Raw genomic sequence first — 22,185 nt, forward strand, 5'->3', positions numbered from 1 at the left:
ATATATGGAAAAGAATTATATGACAATGACTAAATTTATGATAGAAACTATGTGATATTAGAGTTCTTCTCCAAGTTTGACGTGGTTTAAAAATAAATGTCAATTTATATTAAAATTATATGTACAAATTACATTGTTTAAAAGTAAATATTAATTTAATAAACAGAATTTTTTTAAAAAAAATTAATAAACAATGAGAAAATTAGCCGTCTTGGACAAAGTAGATTTGTCGCTTCCCTTTATATTACCTAGAAGCAGGTTTCTTGATCGTTTGGCTGGGAGAAGATAATATATGCACATGTTCAACATGTCAACTGTCTTACTCACAAAAAAAACAAAAAACAAAAAAAAAAACAAAAACAAAACAAAAAAACAACTGTCTAGTCTGTTATAATTGAGTAATAATTTTTTTTTTTTTCTCTCTCTTTTGTAAGCCCATAATTGACTAGTACTTACACGTGTTTGTCCATCTCTTTGAAATTAATATTCAATGTTCTTATCAAAGGAGAATAAGATAATACAAAATAACATTTTTCATAAAATTATAGATAAAGTTTTTTAAAAAAATTGAATTGAAAGAAATTTCCGTTACGAAAATAAGTTGAGTTGCAGAAAAACTTTATGGTTCCTCAGTTCCGATCTCATCAAACGAATTTTCGTAAAAGAATTTTACTTTTGGGTTTATGTTTTTTTTTTTTTCTTTCCGGCGTTTTATTGCTTTTGAGATCATGTGGACCACCGGGACCAGGAAACGAAAGCAGGTTTCTATTATTCAAGAGGATTGTGGACACGAATTTATGACTCCCTCTTAAGTTGCTGGCCTCCGACTAGGACGTGTGCTTATTAAAGGTAGGGTTGGTGGTGCTATGAATGCAAACCGCTAAAGGTTGGACGCAGATTTCACGGAAGCTAGCAAAAAACATAAAAATTGTCATATAAATTTTTCAATAAGATAAAAATATCCTTATAAATTTAAAATTGTAATTGACAATGTTTTGGTTATTTGAAAAGACATTGTAATAATTGAAAGTTTGAGAATAACATTGTCAATTGAGTGGTAGCTTGAAGAGGTATGTGAACTTTACCAAAAAAAAAAAAATTATTTTTTCATTAACTGCATTTTGGAGTCTTTAATTTTTCAAACTGCACATTATAAAAACCACTAAACCAAACACAATCTACTCCTCTATTGGGCCTCAGCTGTCATTGAAAACGTTTAGAAGAATCATTAGCATTTCGCTGACCCTTCTCAGTCGAATTCAACCATGGAGCTTCCATCCTTGATCCACACCCCCATGGCCAAGCAATATTTTGACCCTGCTGGAGTTGTGTATGCAGCGGATTTTGAACAAAAAGAATCCTCTGACGTTTAAATTTTGTGATTTGCTGAAGAACATGTTTTGTTGATGTTATGAATGATTTTATCAGTTTTTGGTTTTTTTTTTTTTTTTTTTTTAAAAAAAAAAACCAGAGTTCTAATATGACATGAAGGTGAAAACTGTTTTTGTATTTTTTTTGTTTTGAAAACCAAAAAAAAATAGACAGCAAAATTTTTAACAAACAAGAATTTCTTATGACGAAATTGCTCACTTTCATTTACAGTAGTAATTATTGGAGGTTTGCTAGGAAGTAGCAAAAGTTTAGACGAAGAATCTTTTAACTCCTCTGAAATTCACAATGGATGGAAATAGGTGACCTGAGGGGTAGTTGCGTAGAAGAACGATTTTTCATATTCCATGACTATCTAGGTGCAAAATCACCAAGAATAAACTAAAAACACCGAGACATGCTCAATTTGAAGCAACAAAATATAAATATTGAAACATTGCGGAAATACAGTTAAATGTTGCACATTCTAAAGCCCTCCCAAGGCCTACAACCATCAATATGCACCGTTATGATGATCACTTATGGCGCAGCAATAGAGAGCTTTTTTGGCCTGCAAGAGGAATATTGGTTCATATGTTACTCAATAAGCTAGAAAATCCCAATCAATGGTTGAGTGACAAGCTTTAAAAAGCAGCCATCTAGAATCATCTTTGCAAGTTCGACAAAGCAGGCAACACAATGAACTGCGTGAATTCAAGAAATATAACCCCCATGGATTTCTCCAAGGAAGAGAGAAAGTACCTCACATGGAAAATCAACTCCTGAGAATCATTTTTTCTCCTCTTCCTCCTTTGGTTCCTTGTCATCATTCTTCTGCTCGGGCTATAACCAATGATAGTATAATCAGAACTATTACGATCAGAAAAGGCTTGACAAATCAGAACAGCATCATAACAAAAAACAAAAATACAAGTCTTTCAAGAACCAGTCCAACGCCTTCCCCCACTAAAAAAGGAACTCCACCTAAAGTGAAAAGCATGACCTAACTCATCTCCCGTGTCCCAGGAGTTTTTATGCATTTGACTAACCATAGTTCAAAACTAAAGGTGTGAGGGAACATGATAAGACAACCACATAACAAGTTATTTAATCCAGACAGCCAAGTTGAAAATCTCCAAGCCATCTTTTCACGCAGCTAAATATTAAAAGGACGAAAACCCAGAAACACTCAGCCAGATGCCATGAAGAGATGTATAAGACAACGGCTAGCTTACCTGATGAAATTTGGAACTATGCTTATTGACTAATAGCTCACAAAAGGAAAGAAGATGAGTGGATACGGGAAGATCATATCCTATGCTAGCATATCTCTTAAAAGAAAGACAAGAAAAATGCTAGGATGACAAAGGGTTGAGGCTGAAAGACATGGTGTTGAAGAAGATGAAAAATATGAAGTCATAACTTTGTGTATTGATCCCATATGGTAGAAATATCCGCCCTCAAGCTATGTACTGATCCTACAGTTGCATTAAGGATTTGAGTAGAAGATCAGAAAAGTAACTACCATATATGAGTGAATTTACATTGCTGCCTCTACAATTAAAACCTTATATGTCAGAGGTGATCATGTGAAAATAAGTAAAAGAACTTAATCTGGTTGGACACAACTTACACAATGCTAGCATCTCACGCTGCCTTCTATGCATTTCACTATATTATTAGAACACATCACATGTTATTCAGTGGGGGTGGAAAACAAAAAAGTAGAGTACATGAGTGATTACTTATAATTCCTTCAATTACTGCAGACCAACCCAGCCCAAAACCCTCGCATCATCCCTTAAAAGATATTTATTTTTGTTATAGTTATTCTTAAAGCCTTTCTATTTCACACTAACTGGTTATCAGAGAACTAGTTTACTATATTTCTTTCCAAGTTATAGAGCTTATTAGGGAAAGGTAAAATAAGACACTACCCAATTAAATAGGAACTGCACTAGAGAAACACAAATCTACTTCGATTGGTTGTCAAATCCCACTAATCATACCCAAGAACTTAAATAGGCAGCAAAGCATTAAATGATCTAAATTAATGCCAATTTCTAGTGAACAAAAAGGCACTATTCTGAATAATTACAGTAGATCAGGGACCAAATGATTGATTAGGATAGTCAGTTACATAATCTCAAAAGAATAATAAGGTTAGCGCATCACATCAAAATAAGCATAATATTTCTTTTTTTTTTTTTTTAGGTGGGGTTGGTTGTGGTTTGTTTAAATCTGTCGCAGCCAAGTAAAACTCAGCATATGCTGCTTGTGAATAAATTTGATCCAAGTTACTCATTATCCGACCAATAAGCTTTATGAACTCACCTCAGTCTGGCTTTGCATTGAAGCAAGCAAATCTTTAACCGATTGGTCATTTGCATCAACCCCTGGAAGCTGCAGAAACAATAGATTGTTATAATATTGAAAATTCAAGGAAATCATTTTATGCCTCATTTCTCAGGAGAGGAAAGAAAGGAAGAAACGAAATGATAAATGCAAGCTGTGGCATACATACCGATGAAATGATGGAAGACATAAAAGACTGGTCAGACAACAACTTGCTCATATCTGACAGGCTTGACGACTCCTTTGCATTTTCCTGTACAGACAATTGAAGAGCTGCAACAACCAAATGGCATAGAATTTATTTTTGATAAGTAAAAAATAAATAAATTTAAAATAAAAATCTATGGCTTAAAATTAAACCGGCATATACAGATAAAGAATAATAGTTTGCATTGGTGAGTATCACACACACACACATTGATGTTCAGTATTATGCTTCTAGAAAACACAATTTTTTTGCCATGGTCTTGAATGACTACTATTAACTGGTTTAGGGGCCAATCAAAAGTGATAGAAGTTATGCACATCATCAGCACTTCATGTGAAATAAAATGACACAACCAACAAGTACAAAAGATACTATCATATGTCAATATACAGTTTCTGAGATGGCTCGTTATTTTTTAAAAATATAACTAATGCGCAATTGTCAAGCATTACCAAAGAAGCTCAGTGCATGAATAAGGACTCACCTAGTGCCAACTCTGGATCATCTGTGGCTGCATCTGACATATCCGCGTCTCGCATTTCATGGCTAGGAGCAGGGTCATCCATTGACATTGCAAGGGCCTGCTGTAGCAGAGCATTCTCATCATCCTGTTGCAAATACAAGGTCAGATTATGAATGATAGATTATTGGTCAGTGAATAGCAAACAACAAAAAAGATAAGAAAAACTTAAGAACCAGCAGTAGGAGATAGCAATTAGGAAAAAATGTTTTTTTTTAATCGATATTATACTACAGATAAATATTATTAAGAGAAGAACATTCTTTGTGTCATAGAAAAGCAAGAAATAAGAAAAACTAGCTTTTATTTAATGAACATTGGTCAGCAAACCAGTTACCAAAAGTGATTTGCTTTCCAGAGCACATGCTTATAGACATATATGCATGGTCAATGTATGTCTGAACACCAACACATTTTATGCATTGCATATGTCCAATTAGTACAGTGGCATTTAGGGGCTTCCCAAGTGGTGACCCCAACCTAAAAGGACATGGATTCATGCCAACTGGCATGCCACGTCTGGGGTTGAGGTTGTGTTGATCTTTATTGAATCCAACCCAAAATAGAAAGAAAAAATAAAAAGGGGGAAAGTGTATAAAAGAACATGAGATACCAAACTTATACAATAATGTAGTATTAAAAGTAATGGAATTGGAGATGAAGCCAATATAAAAATGTTGATATATGTTTTATATGTTTTAATAAAGAAGTGTTCAACACAACATGTCACAAGGAGCGAACATGAGAGGTTGAAAGCGAAAAACACCAACCGTTAAATCACTTGTCTTATTCTCAGCTTCAGAAGTTGCACCATTAGCACGCTCGGTCATTGTTGCTTCCTGTGTGCCAGATGATTGCCCCTCTCCTTTTTCCTGTTTAGCAGCTTCCTCTGCAGCCTTTTTAGCAGCCGCTTCTTGTCTTGCCCTCTCTTCTTCCATCGAAACTCTCAGAGCAAGGGCCAGTTCCGGGTCCAGGTTGGGATCAACACCAAACTCAAAGCCAGAGAGACCACCAGCTGCAGCTGCAGCTGCTGCTGCTGCGAAACCACTTCCACCTTCCCCATCCCCAGTGAAGATGGGTGTACTGCCATGGGAGAAAGGTAATGTATAGCTTAAATTATATAAATATTGTAAAATCCAAACTTTAATCTGTACTATAGGGAATAAATCAAAGTTACAAACCTTATCAGTACATCAGAAAGAGCACTAGGGCCCGATGGAACATGAACAATGTGGCTAGTGTCATTATTGTTCACAGCAGCAAGAAGTGCTTCCAGCTTCTCTGTCTTCCCCTCATCTTCTTCACCAAAATTGACAATATCAAGTGCAACACTGTTCTTTTTTAACTTTTTTCCAATCATCTCCAATAACTTTTTTTCATGTTTGATAGGACTGAAAAGCACATGATCCAAGTGATGAAAGTGTAAGAACTGGAAAAATAAAATGAAAAGACATAATAAGGCATAACTGTAAGCACCTTCCAGCAAAGACAATAATCCTTTGTTGCTGTTTTTTATTTTGGCGATGCTTAAGGGCCAACTGCGCCACCTGGATGCCAGCAGCCAGGTTCATCTCACCCCCGATTTCTAGACCTACATTGAGAGATAAAATACGTAATTCAACACATTTTATATAGATATTACAAAGTACACTCACATCCTAGTGAGACTTATGTTTGCAACCATGGGTAGAGGCAACAACACCGGTTCTAATTATCCTAAACATAGCAATTGAACAAGTCCTGAACTTCAAAAATAGAAAGATTGAAATAAACAAGTGATAAAAGAAAGAAAGAAACACTCACCGTGCATGCAAGCCAAAATCTTGCCAAGATCACTGGTGGGAGTGACCAAAACACGAACCCCTTTTCCTGCCATTGTGAGAACTCCCACTGTATTCTCCGGATTAGACTGTAAACATAACCATCATATCCATTCAAAACTCTGAATCATAAACAAACATATGCCCCAAAGCACATGCAAAATCCAAACACAAAAAACATTTCTTTTTGGGTATACAGGACCTCTCCAGAGCACGAGCAAAAACAATTCTCAAACACAGGGATTTGAACCACTCGGCCAAGACAATTATCAGAATAGTAACTTATCGCCAAAATCAACGAACTCTAGAATGCAACTCTAATCCAAACCCATATGCAATCTACCAAACACTTATTTCAATAGGTGAAAACTGCAGAAAAGAAAAGTGAGAATGCCTTGAAGTTCTCAGTTCACTTTTCTTTAGCTCGATTTTCTCAGCAACCAAACAAAAAATATGGGGAACCAATGAAGAGAAAGAAGAAGAATCCAAAACAAAACCTGTGTTTTAGCTCCGCAAATCAGGTTGACAGCGTCGGATTGAGCTTGAAATCTCGACGGCGCGTAATCGCCGTTCCGCATCCACTCGGAGTTGTCGATGCAGATCATCGTCGCCTATCAAGAAAAAATCAAATCCGATAAACGCATCAATTACCGATAACAAAAACCCTAAATAGAGAGAAAGTAAGACCGAATTTTAAAAAATTCTCTGAATTGCAGTATCCTAGAGCTGAAGGATTGATGATGAAATTAGGGTTTCGAATTTTTTTTTTTTATTTAAAAAAGAACAAAAAAAGTCGGGGATTATTACCTCGAGCACCATGTTTCTGAGATTGAAAGGAGAAATGAAAGATCCACGGAGATAGATTGCCAAGTGCTTTCTGTGAATGTGAGATTGGAGAGAACTGGGGTTTACTTGCAGAGGAGGGTTGCTCGTGTGTATATATATATATGACAGTTATGACAATTGCAATGAACGAAGAAATAAACGCTGTCGTTTAAAGTAGAGAATTCATTTCACATTTATAAATCTCTCTTTTGTCTAACAAATTAAACAAGATCACTTATTGTAAAAGAGCATTTCTATCCGCCTCACCGTATTTTAGTTATTTTGATAACTCACCCTTTTAGAGCATATACAATAGAGAAGTTACATTTTTATGCAAACTAGTTTTTTAAAACACACTTTATTTAATTTAGCTAATAAATTATTAAAAGTCTCTTCATCCAATTAGCTATATTTTTATCTATATTATTTAAATATTATTAAAAGTGATAAAAGTTTCGGAAAAAGAGAACATGTGTGAAGAAAAATGGGAAAAGTTTTGAGAAAAAGAGAACATGTGAGAGGAAAAATGGAAAAAGTTTTTAGAAAAGAGAACATGTGAGAGAAAAAGTAGGAAAATATTTGGGAAAAAGAGAAAACAGGTGAGATAAACAATAAAAAATAAAATGACCCCCTTAAAAAGTGCTGCTACATTTAGCTTCTTTTTTTAGCTCTTCCAATCAAATATCTATTTTACTTTTTTTTTTTTTTTTTTTTGCTAATCCAATGTATGGTTTTTCTAAACATTTGAAAAGTCATTTTAGATAAAAGTAACATTCGGCTCTTCCATTGGGAATGCTCTTAGAGTACTCACATCAGCCTAATAACTTTAACACTCCCTTTCACTATATCATTGAAATATTATTTTTCAAAGATTTGTTTATTATTTCTCTAGCTTTTATATTTTTGAATGTTTTTATTTTCCTATGGTCTATTTGAAGAATATTTGTCTTATTTCTCTATCTATCTGTATTTCTTCATCTTCTTTCTCTATTCTCACCCCATTTTGCAAATTAGTAAACTCATTATGCATAATACCATATGTTTAACAAGTATTAACATATGAGGAGTTCCCCTCACACTTTTTGGCGGAAGAAAAGGGAAAGAAAAAGCAAAAAAAGGAAAGATAACCACACGGTTATCTTTTTTTTTTTTTGACATGTTCACACAAGGGATGACTAGTGATCTTTGATTCATAAGACGTGGTTCATAGCCGATTGAGTTACCCCTTAAAGACACCACATTGTTATCTAATTATGTTGATTAATATATTTCTTAAGAGTAATGATATATATTACCTTTATGATTTCATTGTGTATATCCAAAATTAATGTATTTTTAAAATTACCATTGTATTTGTGGTAAATTATTATTGAATTTTGATCAAATGGTAATTTCAAAAGCTACATTAATTTTAAGTGGACACAAAGATGACAACTATAATTACTTATTTTTGAATAGAACATCAAGTCATCAACCAACAATGGATTGTAAAATTATGTACTATAAGTTAGAAATGTAATTTAGGTTGTGTATGTTTTAGCATCAATTTTTTTTTTTTTTTAAATGGTTGGTTCTTATTTTTTTAATTTTGGCGCGGACAGAAAATACTGATCAATAAAAAATAATTTTTAGGCCGACTTTTTATTTTCAAAAGCTTGTGAATTTGTCCATCTCCTCCCTCCATTCCCAACACCTTCACCATTGCAATCCTCTTCATTGTGTGGAGGATTTTGTTTTAAAAAATAAATAAAAATTGTTAAGGATAGTATTAGATAAATGTTAGGGTCATTCTCCTAACACCTCTCAACAACCTCCATTTATGTCTTGTTTAAATCTACCATTAAATATATAGGACCTACAAATTCAATGGCTAATTTAAAAAAAAAAAAATTTTGAAAAAAAAAAAAATTAGAAAAATGGGTCCTAACATTTCTCATAGTATTAGGCATTATTTGACAATTTCACTGCTTTTCGAGTAATTCATGCCTCTCTTTGGGCTTCTTACATGATTTTTTTTTTTTTTTTTTGAAAAAACGAGAAAGAAAATCACATAAGGTCTTTCTCATTCCTGATTCTTATCGTCGATTATGGTAATTACTATATACCATGACATATTTTGTATAACATGAATTGATTCTGGTTATTGCAAAAATGTAAAATTTGGAAGTTTAGAATAACTTTTATCAAAATGCTTGTTGTCCGTGATGCCGATAATATATATATATAAAAAGTAGCCAAAGTTGATTAATTAGAGACACCACATTGTTATCTAATTATGTTGATTAATATATTTCTTAAGAGTAATGATATATATTACCTTTTATGATCTCATTGTGTATATCCAAAATTAATGTATTTTTTAAATTACCATTGTATTTGTGATAAATTATTATTGATCAAATGGTAATTTCAAAAGCTACATCAATTTTAAGTGGACACAAAGATGACAACTATAATTACTTATTTTTGAATAGAACATCAAGTCATCAACCAACAATGGATTGTAAAATTATGTAGTATAAGTTAGAAATATAATTTAGGTTGTGTTTGTTTTAGCATCAATTTTTTTTTTTTTAAAAAAAAAATGATTGGTTCTTATTTTTTTAATTTTGGCGCGGACAGAAAATACTGATCAATAAAAAATAATTTTCAAGTCGACTTTTATTTTCAAAAGCTTGTGAATTTGTCCATCTCCTCCCTCCATTCCCAACACCTTCACCATTGCAATCCTCTTCATTGTGTGGAGGATTTTGTTTTAAAAAAGAAATAAAAATTGTTAAGGAGAGCATTAGATAAATGTTAGGGTCATTCTCCTAACATCTCTCAACAACCTCCATATATGTCTTGTTTAAATCTACCATTAAATTTATACGACCCACATATAGACCTACAAATTCAATGGCTAATTTTTTTTAAATTTGAAAAAAAGAAAAAAAGAAAAATGAGACCTAACGTTTCTCATAGTATTAGGCATTATTTGACAATTTCAATGATTTTCGGGTAATTCATGCCTCTCCTTGGGCTTCTTACATGATTTTTTTTTTTTGGTTGAAAAAACGAGAAAGAAAATCACAGAAGGTCTTTCTCATTCCTGATTCTTATCGTCGATTATGGTAATTACTATATACCATGACATATTTTGTATAACATGAACTGATTCAGATTATTGCAAAAATGCAAAATTTGGACGTTTAGAATAACTTTTATCAAAATGCTTGTTGTCCGTGATGCCGATAATATATATAAAGTAGCCAAAGTTGATTAATTAGAGAGACCACATTGTTATCTAATTACGTTGATTAATATATTTCTTAAGAGTAATGATATATATTACCTTTATGATTTCATTGTGTATATCCAAAATTAATGTATTTTTAAAATTACCATTGTATTTGTGGTAAATTATTATTGAATTTTGATCAAATGGTAATTTCAAAAGCTACATCAATTTTAAGTGGACACAAAGATGACAACTATAATTACTTATTTTTGAATAGAACATCAAGTCATCAACCAACAATGGATTGTAAAATTATGTAGTATAAGTTAGAAATATAATTTAGGTTGTGTTTGTTTTAGCATCAATTTTTTTTTTTTTAAATGGTTGGTTCTTATTTTTTTAATTTTGGCGCGGACAGAAAATACTGATAAATAAAAAATAATTTTCAAGTCGACTTTTTATTTTCAAAAGCTTGTGAATTTGTCCATCTCCTCCCTCCATTCCCAACACCTTCACCATTGCAATCCTCTTCATTGTGTGGAGGATTTTGTTTTAAAAAATAAATAAAAATTGTTGAGGATAGTATTAGATAAATGTTAGGGTCATTCTCCTAACATCTCTCAACAATCTCCATATATGTCTTGTTTAAATCTACCATTAAATATATAGGACCCACATATAGACCTACAAATTCAATGGCTAATTTTTTTAAATTTGACAAAAAAAAAAAAAAAAAAAAAAAAAGAAAAGAAAAATGAGACCTAATATTTCTCATAGTATTAGGCATTATTTGACAATTTCAGTACTTTTTGGGTAATTCATGCCTCTCCTTGGGCTTCTTACATGATTTTTTTTTTTTTTTTTTTGAAAAAACGAGAAAGAAAATCACAGAAAGTCTTTCTCATTCCTAATTCTTATCGTCGATTATGATAATTACTATATACCATGACATATTTTGTATAACATGAACTTATTCAGATTATTGCAAAAATGCAAAATTTGGACGTTTAGAATAATTTTTATCAAAATGCTTGTTGTCCGTGATGCCAAAGCGTGCAAGGCAGAAAACTGAGGTCCATGAGAACAGTGGCATTTTGTAATTTATCGTGGAGGTGCTGACGATTTTTCCAGGTCTCGAGCTACAAGAAACCATATTTCTCATTTTTAGAAGAGTACTGTTATTTAGTAAACTGTTATACAGCTGCCATACATGGTTCAACTGCCATTCAAAACTATAATTTCTCTTTTTCGTACACAATCCAACAGAGAATAATATAAAACAGAGCCCAGTATTGTAACATGCAGTGCAGATATTTTTCTTGATAAATACACAAAATTAGCCACTACAAAACCAAGTAATCTCAGGCAATGTTATAGCAACAAGGGGTTACAAATACTAACTCAAAATCTTTTTGTATGTGTATGCATATATACTTTAAGAAATTGTTTACATAACCACATCCATCATTGTATGCTATTGAACATCAAAAAACACTAAGGGTTCCAATTGGAGCACATTGAATCAAATTGGTGGGCATGCCAATGCAATGAGGTTAATCACCAAGATCTAATCACAGAGCTAGCTATTGCCAACAACCCCATAGAAGAAAATTTCACATCAATTTTCTTTTGAGCTTTTCTAAGATAGTAAAAGCTCTTTTTTTTTTCTTGTTTTTTTAAAAATCAAATGGCACCATATTGGACGGAAAGAGCTTTTAATGTGATAAAAGCTCTTTTTCCTCCTTCAAACACACCTAAACAAGTTCTTAGACCTCCAGCTGCTCTTTCAAAGAAAAGAGGGATCACATTGGGAAGGATAACTCTATAAAAAGTTTTGACCTTAAACTATTGTCTTTTCGAAGGAATTCAACATAGCTTATCTTCATCTACCCGACCCCACCTAACGGAATACAATGCATTGAAAAAAAGAAAGAAACACAATCTACCCTCCCAATCGCGCACCAATCTAATAAAACTCATGTCCCAATGCACCTCACCATTATGAGCAAACATATGGTCAGCCAACATAGCATCCCTATCCCTTGCAATGCAAAATAACTCCAAAAAGAATTCCTCCGGAGAATGATCCCCACACCAAACGTCATGTCAAAACCTGGTATGAGAGCCATCACCCATCTCGATGCAAACAAAACTAGAGAAAGCATCCCAACCCCTCCTAATATGTTTCCAAAGACTCACTTCAAATGGCCTAGTAACAACATAAGAGCACCACCCACCCAACATACTACCATAATTTTTTGTCCATTACCTGTCACCAAAAAGCCTGTCCCCAACATACCTCCATAACCATAAAAAAGCACCTGATTGAGAGTGAGCAAACTCCTAATTCCCAAACCTCCAAGATGAAGAGAAGTACAAACCTTCTTCCACTAATCTTGTTATTGCTTTCGTTGTTGGTTCTCCCATATCTGCATAGGCAGTGCCTATGTAGTGAAATATTTTCCCTCATGTACAGGGATCTAACACATTGTCCTTTACAACTGTTTTTCCAATCGAAGTTTAAGGACACCACATTGATCTCCATCGAACCTAGAATCTTCTCAAAGTTTTGGGCATTTTTGGTCGTACCTCAAAGATTTTACTAGCAAACCTTTTTTTAACCAATGAAATATCTGCACTGATTAAACAATAGCAAACGAAATGAAGGCATGCCATAGATTAAAAAAGGAAGTGATTATCCGTATGCTTGATTTCAGAACCTGTGATGCTAAAATATCGAATTTCCATCCACATTTGTTCCAAAATAGCAAGCAAAAGTAAAAGCTTGGACGATGTGGCAGACGCCACTTGCATTATTACAAGAGCAATAACATGAAAGACCAAAAATCCATTCCATACCCGAAAGGTTTGAGCATCAAAATACTAAAACAGAAGAAAGCTTCAACCAAATAAAAGGTCTACCTCCTCCATAACTCAGACTTCTGGCGTGTCCGAGCGGGCAGCTGATAAGAAAAAGATAAAATATTTCATCAGAAAATCTGATACATGTGTTGAAGAGCACCCGAATACCCTTTTTTCCAGTTTCAAGATGTTCAACATATTACTCTATTTGATTTTTTTTTTTTTTTCTGATTCTTTTAAGTGCACTAACATATTTAATTTGCTTAAATTTACTCGGAAATCTACATCATCAATAATCAGCTCAATCCCATCTAGCGAAAACACAAAATTTGGGCGTACTGGGCTAGATGTGATCAAAATGAGAGAATCGGATAAAGAAAGCGTAGATCTGAGGGGAGAGAAAGAGAAGGAACGTACTGGGTTTCTGGGGTTTGCCGTCGGCCCACTTGGAGATGGAGAAATGGACCTTCTCGCGGGTGAGGGCTTCGGTCTTGAAAGGCTCCTTGAGGCAATTCCTCACCAGATTCGCGCATATGTTCGAGTAGGATATGTACGTCATCCCCGCTGCTCTCCAAAACGGCACCGCCCCAGACGACATTTCTCTCTCTCTCTCTCTCTTGAGGTTTTGGAACGAAGGTGAGGGGAAGCGTTTGATGTCGCGGAGACGAAGTCGACCCAATTAACCTTTATGTTTTAGGAGAAGTGGTAGAACCAAACAAATATATTAAAAAATTTCAAACCGTGAGTAGTACTAGTACTCGAGGATGATACGTACTCAATTTATTTGACCGACTTAAGTTCAACTTTTACTTTATTTTTTTATTTTTAAAAAAAAATTAAATAACAAATGAAAAAAATATCTGAATGAATAATATTTATTTTTGGTCCTTCATTTTGTATTTTTTTTTTTTAAATACCAAATAAAAGAATGACCAAAACTAGATATTATTCATTCACACATTTTCTTCATTTGCTTTTTTTTAAAAAAAATAAAATAAAAAATAAGGTAAAAGTTGGACTTAAGTTGTGACTATATCATTTTCCATTTTTAAATTAAAAAAATGCAATTCTCTCTTCCTTGTCTGCCATGTCAATTTGAAAATTTTTATGGGTTCATTTGTTTGGCTCCCTAGTACTTTTTTTTTTAAAAAAAAAAAATTCAAAAACTCTTACCATGTCAGTTTGAAAATTTTTTTGAGTTCATTTGTTTGGTTCTATAGCACTTGTCAAGTTGTCATGTTTAGCTTAGGAAAATGCTACAATGCAATAATATTCCCACATTTAGCCCATCAAAAGCTGATGTGGCAAGCATCTTCCAATATTTTATTATTAAAAATCTTTTAGTTTTTAAATCAAAAAAAAAAAAAAAAACCTTAAAAAGGAAGTTGCAAGGGGTGGCCGGCCACCTCAGTTCTAGTTAGGGGTGATCTGGGGTGGCCGAAGCCATCCCTAGGCCCTTGCCCCAATGGCCAAAAAAAATTAATTTTTTTTTTTTTTAAATTTAGCCTCGGCCACCCTCAAGGGCCACAGGGATGGCTGAAGCCACCCCCACCCCCATGGCCCTTGGGGGGTGGCCGAACCACCCCAAGGACTAAATCGAAAAAAATAAATAATTTTTTTTTTGCCATTGGGGGTGGTCCGACCACCCCCAAGGGCCTAGGGGTGGCTGGCCACCCTACCCCTTGCAACTTCTTTTTAAGTTTTTTATTTTTTATTTTTTATTTTTTATTTTTTTAATTTTTAATTTTTTATTTTGATTTAAAAATTAAAAAAAAAAATTAATAATAAAATATTAGAAGATGCTTGCCATCACGCTTCGATGGCTAAATGTGGGAATATTATTACATTGTAGCATTTCCCTGGATACGGATTCCTTCCAATTGGGAAGAAATTGGAGATTCTTCAATTGTTAATCGTGGTCCTTCATTTTAAATTTAATGGTCTATAAAATCATTTAAATCTCGGTAAAATAAAAGTCAGCATTTAATGCATTGCTTTTATAAAAATAGCTAACATTTTATAAATCAATTTAAAACGGGGGGCATACGACATGTAATTTCCAATTTCTCTTCAATTTGAGAGGATCTCAATTCCATTTCCCTTTAGGTTTTCCAAAAAAAAAAGCATTTCCCTATAGCTTACATTTGATTGGGCTGACGTGGCCAAATATTTGCCCGGCCTGAGAGAGCTTTTGGGCTGAACCAAGATTCGCGGGGGATTATCCATGGTTGCAGCCAAATCTGTACAAATCTGTTTATCTCATACTCAAATAGTCCATAACTACTTACAAAATATATATTACATAACTAAATTAAAAGGATTGAGTTTTTTTATTAGTCAAATTGAATTGAATTTTTTTTTTTTTAAAAAAAAATTCAGTGTATAAAATTGTTATGCGTCCCTTGAATATATACAAAAAATAGATCCAATGATAATTTTGAAAAAAAAAAAAAAAATTGATTAAGATGGATGGAAGACAGAGAAATAGTATTTCTCTAAACAATATATATATATATATATATATATATATATATATATATAGCATTAATAGAGTTATAAAAAATCTCTATTAAAAAATATATGTTTCTCACATGCTATTTAAAAAAACATATGTTATATGCTAAGAGATAAATGGTAATTTTATAGACCGAGTTAAACAAAATTCGTCACCCGATTTGTGCATATGTTTGAATGCCTTATGTATATCATCCCTGCTGGCCGATGCTCTCTAAAATAGCACCCACCGATGACATTTCCCTCTCTCTCTCTCTCTCTCTCTCTCTCAGTTTTCGAACAAAGCTACGATGCCTTATTGCAATCTTCACCTCATTCTGACGTTTTCCAACCAAACCAATAGTTGAAAACTAGCCTAAGTACCAAACTTAGCCTATCAGATCTTACACTAAATTGTTTTGAACACCAAATTAACCAACATATATAAAACCTAACACTTCGGATTGCACGGTCTCATCCATATATCGTCTACTTCATTCGTCACAATGTAACATCTTAGAAAGTTAGTATTGTGTTAGAAAGATGAATTGTCCACATTGAGTGAGGAAATGATAAACGTATATATGAGTGTTTAAGTTCTATATTGATTCATTGTTATGAAAGATTGACTTTTTATAAGTAATTTTATAAAGCTTCAATTATAACTCGACAAGTCTTTTTGAAGTAATAACACAAATGTACTGCTTGAGCACTGCATGACTTGAGCCTTTACGTCAAGGATTTGAATTAGGAAGAATAAGACACCATATGAAGCAATCTACTAAGAAGATATATAGCAGTCAATAGCAACAACTATTTGTTAGCAAGATGAAAAATACAATCTATCTGATGACTACAATGCTATGCAAGTGTTCATGAACTTTAAAAACAAAAAAAATCTTAAGGCATTGGAAGGAGATATGAATCATCTTTGATGTCATCTTTATCATCATCATCACAACCATCATAATTATCATCATCATCACTGTCATCATAGTTACCATCATCACTGGCAGCTCTGTCACAAACAGGACCAGAAGAAACCGAGGTTTTTAATTTCTTATCATCGAGAGAGACTTCATATAATTGGTTTGTTGACATTGATGCTGGTTGACGTGAGAAAGATGAATGGTGATCTTTTGAGGAGCTTCCTTCCATGCTTTCTGAGGCTAAATCATGAATTCTCCCAATCTCATCACCCACAGAACCTGGAGATAAAGTTGCTGTTGCACTCAAGAGCCCAACAGAGGAACCATGCTTGGCCTTTACTCTCCTCTGCCACCCAGTTAGTGATTCTCTCACATTTTCGGAAACGACCGACTTTCTGAACCTCGAACCCATCTACAATCACATAAACAATAATGATGAGACAGAGAGAGAGAGAGAGACAGAGAGAGAGATGAAGAGGAAGAGAAGCCAGACCTGTGCAATGATAACATAGAGGGGGAATGTAATAAAGCTACACCAGAATTGGGAGATGATCCTGCAGTAAACGGTGACTAACAGTATGAGTCATTTGTGCAACCAGATTATTGATGCAATAATTAGCAAAGTTGCATCACAATGCTGGGAGAAAAAAGAGCAAATAGTTGTTGGCTCAAAAAGTTGGAAAAAAAATGATTTATTACCCAAATGACAAGCGGATCACAAGGAATGTACGGTTCTCCATGAAACAAGAAGGCTCCCTAATTTCCCACTGTAAAGAAAAAGGTAATAGTTAGCATCATCACAACACACGAGTGCTATATTATGATAAAGGGAAAGTTAGTAGGGATTGGATTGTTAAGATCATCATATAAGGTTAAGTTGAAATGCTGCAAAAAATGATCAAATTGATGAACAAACTTATGAATGCTACTTAGGGCCTGTTTGGACGTGCGTTTGAGGGGCCTAAAAGTGCGTTTAACGCTCAAAAAGTATGTTTGAAGAAAAAAGTACCCGTTTGGTAGAAAAAAAATTAAAAGCGTTTTTAATAGTCAAAAAAGCCAAAAAAAAAAAAAAAAAGGGCCAAAAAGCGTTATTTCTCAAATATAATCCCAAACATGCTCTTAATCAATGGAGGCCGACTTCCTGATTATATTCGGTACTTTTCACCTTTATAGTATTGAAGTGATCCACCTTTTACATTAAAGGTGTTGGCTTAGAACAACCACTATAACCAAGTTCTTACCAGGGACCAAAGAAATGTTGCCATCTCGAATGCATTCTGCAAAATAAATTCGTAAATAAGAATTCAATTCCACAATAATATTTCAGAAGCAACTACAAATGCTTTTGATTTACCAACCTGGAAGGATATTAGATGAATTAACCACAAAAGAAGCTTAGGCTTTCCAAACCAAAACAGCTCATCCCTCAGTTTAAACTGATGGAATCCCTCTAATGGACATTTATCCATGATTTCCACAGCCAACTTTACCACCACCCGATGCAGTTTAGTTCCCATTAGGAGGATCAACTAGCAAATAAGTCAACAAAGAAAGAAGCATAAGTAGATTGTTACAGTTGGTTTAAAAAAACATGGAGAAGAAAAAAGGAGATTAATGATGGAGACTTACAATTGCTGGAAGGAAGGAAAGCCAAAAGTAAATATTGGTTCCTGGATAGAAGTCACAGTTCATGCTCTAGAGATCAACTCCATTACTAAATATGAGCAAAATATTTCCGCGAATAATAACTACTTTAATATTATTTATATATAACAAGGAAATTTAGTTGCTAGATTGGTGTTTTATATGTAAATTCTTGAAACATCCATTATTCTGAGTAGAGCCACTACAGTCTATTACAGCTTTCATCACAACCTTACTGGAAAGTTGTATCGTTTTGGAAGGCCTGAACTGATACTATACCAACATTGTGCCTATTTCATTCAATGCCATACTGCCAATGGTGAATTTGTACATCCAAATGCTTATGTGAACAATGATGGAACCGTTCAATTCCGATGAGACCGCTCAGAACAAATACGTATTTATGGCTGTGCCATTCTATTAGATGTCTCCTGTTGCCTGTGGACATGGCAAACTAAATGCACTATTCTATGCAACTTAAATGGTTTTGCTTAGTTCAATACAGTTTATACGCCAGGATAAACTAAAATGTTAAAAATTGGGCGACTTTAGTTTTGAAGCATAACAAGATTCAATGAAATTACCATGAAAATCTAGAAGAAGGCAACATATTGCATATATCCAGAGAGGCACACTGCAAAAGGAGTGCAAATAAGTAATCAGGTCAATTTGCAGAGATAAAAAAACAGAATTCGTACGACTTTGCTACCATTGCAATAATAAGGTTGCTGTCCGACATTGCTTGAATTTTGTACTTTGATCAAGTCTGTAATTCTAAATAATCAAAACAAAAATAAATTCTTTGACTACCACTCAAAGGAAGTTGATATGGTAAGTACATTCATCAGTAAACGTGCACTTGCAGTGTGGTGATTTTGCAATGATTTTCTTGTTTGGTGAATCGTGCAATTGGTGTTTTTGTCTATATGTATCAGTTGGAAAATAATCTAAGTTTTAAATTGTGAACATTCATATACTTGGTGGCAGCAATAAAGTAAATTGAATTATTCATTAGAATATTTAGGCAAGAAGGGTTTGCCAATGAACTTTGCATTTATTATTGTCTTCAAGAATCTCTTGGTTTAGATTCTTTGCCAAAAGTTGTGAACAGATTGAATTCCCACCATAAAATCAAAGTACATATCCCTAATCATCTTACTTTCATCATCATATATATGCAAATCAAATTTACTTAACTCATTTCAAAGTTGTTACAAGGCAGTCCAAAGGAAGGGGGGAAAGAACGAAACAAGAGGAATCTACATGACTAACTAGAGAAACTGTCTATGATATGAGTTGAGCTTATCTATCAATTGCATACAAACATTTCCAAGATTTAAGTAAACCTTATGGTTGAGATCATGGCATGAGTAAAGTTGCAGAATTTAATATGAAGAAACTCCTACTCTCAAAGCAGGGTTAAGGAACTCATACTTAATTCCAACAATATCACGAAACTCTTCCTCCATGCTTCGAAGCATATAATTATGAAAATCATATGATAGAGGAAGTTGATGAGTCTACAAAGGAATAAACAAAAAACAAAAACAACAAAGTCAGTGGAGCAAATTTGGTCTCATGACACTCACTGCCACATTCTATTTTTGCAATATATATATATACAAGCATAAAAGTATTGCACATCTACCAGATTTCCTAGATCAAAAGATATAGGTCAAACAATCATTTTAGAGCAGAGAAAACATACTGTGATGAAACCTAAACGCAAGGCCATGTAGTCGGCTCGATTTATAGAACTCCAGAACTGGCGGGTGAAACAAAGCTGCAAAATTAGGTAATTTGAGTCTGACCCATACAAGTGCCAAGGAAACCAAGAATGAAAAGAGAATCATTTGTCAAGCTACATGCAATGAGAAATTATAAGGTTTTCTCTAAGCATCTTTAAATTATTGACTATTAGCTATCTTCTTCCCATACATACATGCACAAGCATGTATGGAGGAGAAGCTATAATGGTAGAAATTGAACAAATCTACAACTATAAACCCCCTATTTTCTCCTTTTGTCTCTAAGGATGTTACTGCTGCTTCAGCAACTTTAATTTGTATTTGTTGATTTAAGCAACTGGGCAAAACCAGAGGAAGTGTATGTTTGTGTCATTTGGTTGTTTCAGATTATGAACAAGTTGAACTGGTATTTATCTGTTCTGGAAATCTTAATAGTAAAAATCTGTTTCTCAACAAAGAAAATGAAACAAGATCACCATGTAGCGATTAAATTAGGCAAGGAGAAAGAAAGAGAGAGACAGACAGAGAATGATGTGAGAATACCAGCCAAACAAAACCTCTGTGCTGGCTCCATGGATGGGACGTGCGGTGAGAAATGAAAGTAGATAGTCGCCTCATTCTTATATTTTCTGGCGTAGCTTGTGAAGTGTCTAAAATTCAAGAAAATTTAATAACATGGAGCAAAAGACTAATGTATGCAATGGAAGGCATCCACAGTAGCATCCAGATAAAAATTGATGGACAATTAAGGTCATTATAGCCATCAGGTGTAGAATTCTGCACCTTGTAAGCTCTCAATAGCCATACACTTAGCCTCATTTTCCCATGGTCTCCAGCTGTATATCTGCATGAATTGAATTGTAGACTTTATTGCTCATCTAACAAAGATTAAGCCCCAAAGGAGAACCCAAAAAACCACACAGTTTAATAAAGAGTTATGTCAACCTTAATCATGGCCAATGCAATGGCAAAAACGCTGTAAGAAACATGGGTAATGCCAAGAACAAATACAAGACGATGAAGCTGCTCAAGACTTTCATGAGAAGCAAATGATTCATGACCCTGGAAAAGAAAAACAACAAGTTTTGAAGTAGTATTTGCAGATATAGAGGCTGTAATCAATGAAAAAAAAAAGATAAGAATTTACTGGGATTGCATTACAGCTAGAGTAACATAACAGCTGCATTGTTGTCTAAACATCATAAATTCAAAAGGGCAGGGAGGAAACTACCTGAGGACAATGATTATGCAGCCCATTTTTCATCTGTTCTCTGACAAAGGAGCTATTCAAATAACCTGAACTTGAAACAAGAATGTGCTGCGCTGATCGGCGAACAACCTCCGATGCACATGGATAAAATCGGCTGCCTAAGACGGACGATTTGACACAAATCTTGGCCACATAGACAATCCAATGACCCATCAACAACGACAGAAGCCCAAAAAGCATTAGCTCTGCTTGCAGACAACAACCAAAATTCCAAAAGCTTGAAGAAATATTAAAGCAATCAAACAAAAACCGATCTCTGAAAACCCAACTGCTAACCTTCCTTGATCTTCTCCAGGGCAGCAAGCAGAGGCTTTCTCTTAGTTTTATCCAACCACTGTTAGAGAGAGTGAATAAAGAAGCTTGTAAAACATCCAAACAAATCTCAAGATGGCCGTTTTTTTTTTTTTTTGGTTCTTTTACCTTTCCGCAACGTTTCAAAGAGCTATGAAAGAAGAATCCAAATGCAACCATGACAGTGATTACAGTTGCAACAGCCCAAGTGGGGGTCTCAGCCACGGATCGCCCTTCCCTTGCTTCTCCCTCCCCCATCTCTAGCTCCAACCCACAAACCCTGAATCAATTTTTCTTCCGGGTATCTGACATTTCAAAGCCTCAACAAAATCATGAAAAGAACAAAAAAAAAAAAAAAATAGTAGATGATGGACAAAGTCGGCTCCTAGAGGCATAGCTTATTGCAGGTAATTAATAGAAACAACTGGGGTTGGTGGGCTTTGCTGTGCTACAATCTGAGACCCTTACCCTCAGAGAATTTAAGAATTCTTGCATGGATGTTATAAGCCTGTCGGGCATAACGGGTCCCACAACGTGATCTCCCAACACTACCTGCCATTGCATGTTGGGATGTTTTAACACGTCTGTGTCCTTCTTTCCTTATTTTCCATGAAAAGAAATTTCCTACAGCG

The 22,185-nt window shown here is 34.2% G+C and overlaps 2 protein-coding genes across 5 annotated transcripts; both read right to left on the reverse strand.

The window, feature by feature from the left end:
* Positions 1-1,630: 1,630 nt before the first annotated feature.
* On the reverse strand, positions 1,631-7,213 carry LOC132171560 (26S proteasome non-ATPase regulatory subunit 4 homolog). 3 transcript variants are annotated; one of them, XM_059582913.1, is made up of 11 exons: positions 7,079-7,212; positions 6,769-6,882; positions 6,255-6,360; positions 5,928-6,042; positions 5,633-5,842; positions 5,222-5,534; positions 4,416-4,539; positions 3,893-3,996; positions 3,703-3,771; positions 2,136-2,211; positions 1,631-1,939 (listed from the first exon to the last, which is right to left on the reverse strand). In XM_059582913.1, exons 1-10 carry the CDS (start codon positions 7,088-7,090, stop codon positions 2,158-2,160), a joined length of 1,221 nt encoding a protein of 406 aa, XP_059438896.1. In that variant the 5' UTR covers positions 7,091-7,212; the 3' UTR covers positions 1,631-1,939; positions 2,136-2,157. The 3 variants fall into 3 exon arrangements, with proteins under 3 accessions (XP_059438896.1, XP_059438895.1, XP_059438897.1); XM_059582912.1 differs by having other exon boundaries at positions 2,131-2,211; XM_059582914.1 differs by lacking the exon at positions 1,631-1,939 and having other exon boundaries at positions 2,130-2,211; positions 7,079-7,213.
* Positions 7,214-16,440: 9,227 nt separating this feature from the next.
* On the reverse strand, positions 16,441-22,139 carry LOC132172925 (MLO-like protein 4). 2 transcript variants are annotated; one of them, XM_059584485.1, is made up of 16 exons: positions 22,022-22,139; positions 21,683-21,858; positions 21,539-21,596; positions 21,224-21,447; positions 20,938-21,054; positions 20,776-20,836; positions 20,536-20,642; positions 19,953-20,027; positions 19,679-19,764; positions 18,829-18,878; positions 18,230-18,270; positions 17,959-18,129; positions 17,842-17,877; positions 17,300-17,367; positions 17,094-17,154; positions 16,441-17,012 (listed from the first exon to the last, which is right to left on the reverse strand). In XM_059584485.1, the coding sequence occupies exons 2-16, from the start codon at positions 21,809-21,811 to the stop codon at positions 16,572-16,574; spliced, it is 1,725 nt and encodes a 574-aa protein (XP_059440468.1). In that variant the 5' UTR covers positions 21,812-21,858; positions 22,022-22,139; the 3' UTR covers positions 16,441-16,571. The 2 variants fall into 2 exon arrangements, with proteins under 2 accessions (XP_059440468.1, XP_059440467.1); XM_059584484.1 differs by lacking the exon at positions 22,022-22,139 and having other exon boundaries at positions 21,683-22,007.
* Between the last annotated feature and the right edge of the window lie 46 nt (positions 22,140-22,185).

The sequence above is a fragment of the Corylus avellana genome, chromosome ca2, assembly GCF_901000735.1.
Source record: "Corylus avellana chromosome ca2, CavTom2PMs-1.0".
Classification (NCBI taxonomy): Eukaryota; Viridiplantae; Streptophyta; class Magnoliopsida; order Fagales; family Betulaceae; genus Corylus; species Corylus avellana.

Bases quoted from the DNA above. Each gene is read 5' to 3' on its own strand.
- LOC132172925 (XM_059584485.1), bottom strand. From the start codon at position 21,811: ATGGGGGAGGGAGAAGCAAGGGAAGGGCGATCCGTGGCTGAGACCCCC. The intron at 21,055-21,223 runs GTAGTTTCCTCC...TTTCTTTTCCAG, and splicing joins TGCATAATCATTGTCCTCAG to GGTCATGAATCATTTGCTTC. The intron at 20,028-20,535 runs GTATTCTCACAT...CTAATTTTGCAG, and splicing joins ACAGAGGTTTTGTTTGGCTG to CTTTGTTTCACCCGCCAGTT.
- LOC132171560 (XM_059582913.1), bottom strand. The intron at 3,997-4,415 runs GTGAGTCCTTAT...TGGTTGTTGCAG, and splicing joins TGATCCAGAGTTGGCACTAG to CTCTTCAATTGTCTGTACAG. The intron at 2,212-3,702 runs GTGAGTTCATAA...CATTGGTTATAG, and splicing joins CAATGCAAAGCCAGACTGAG to CCCGAGCAGAAGAATGATGA.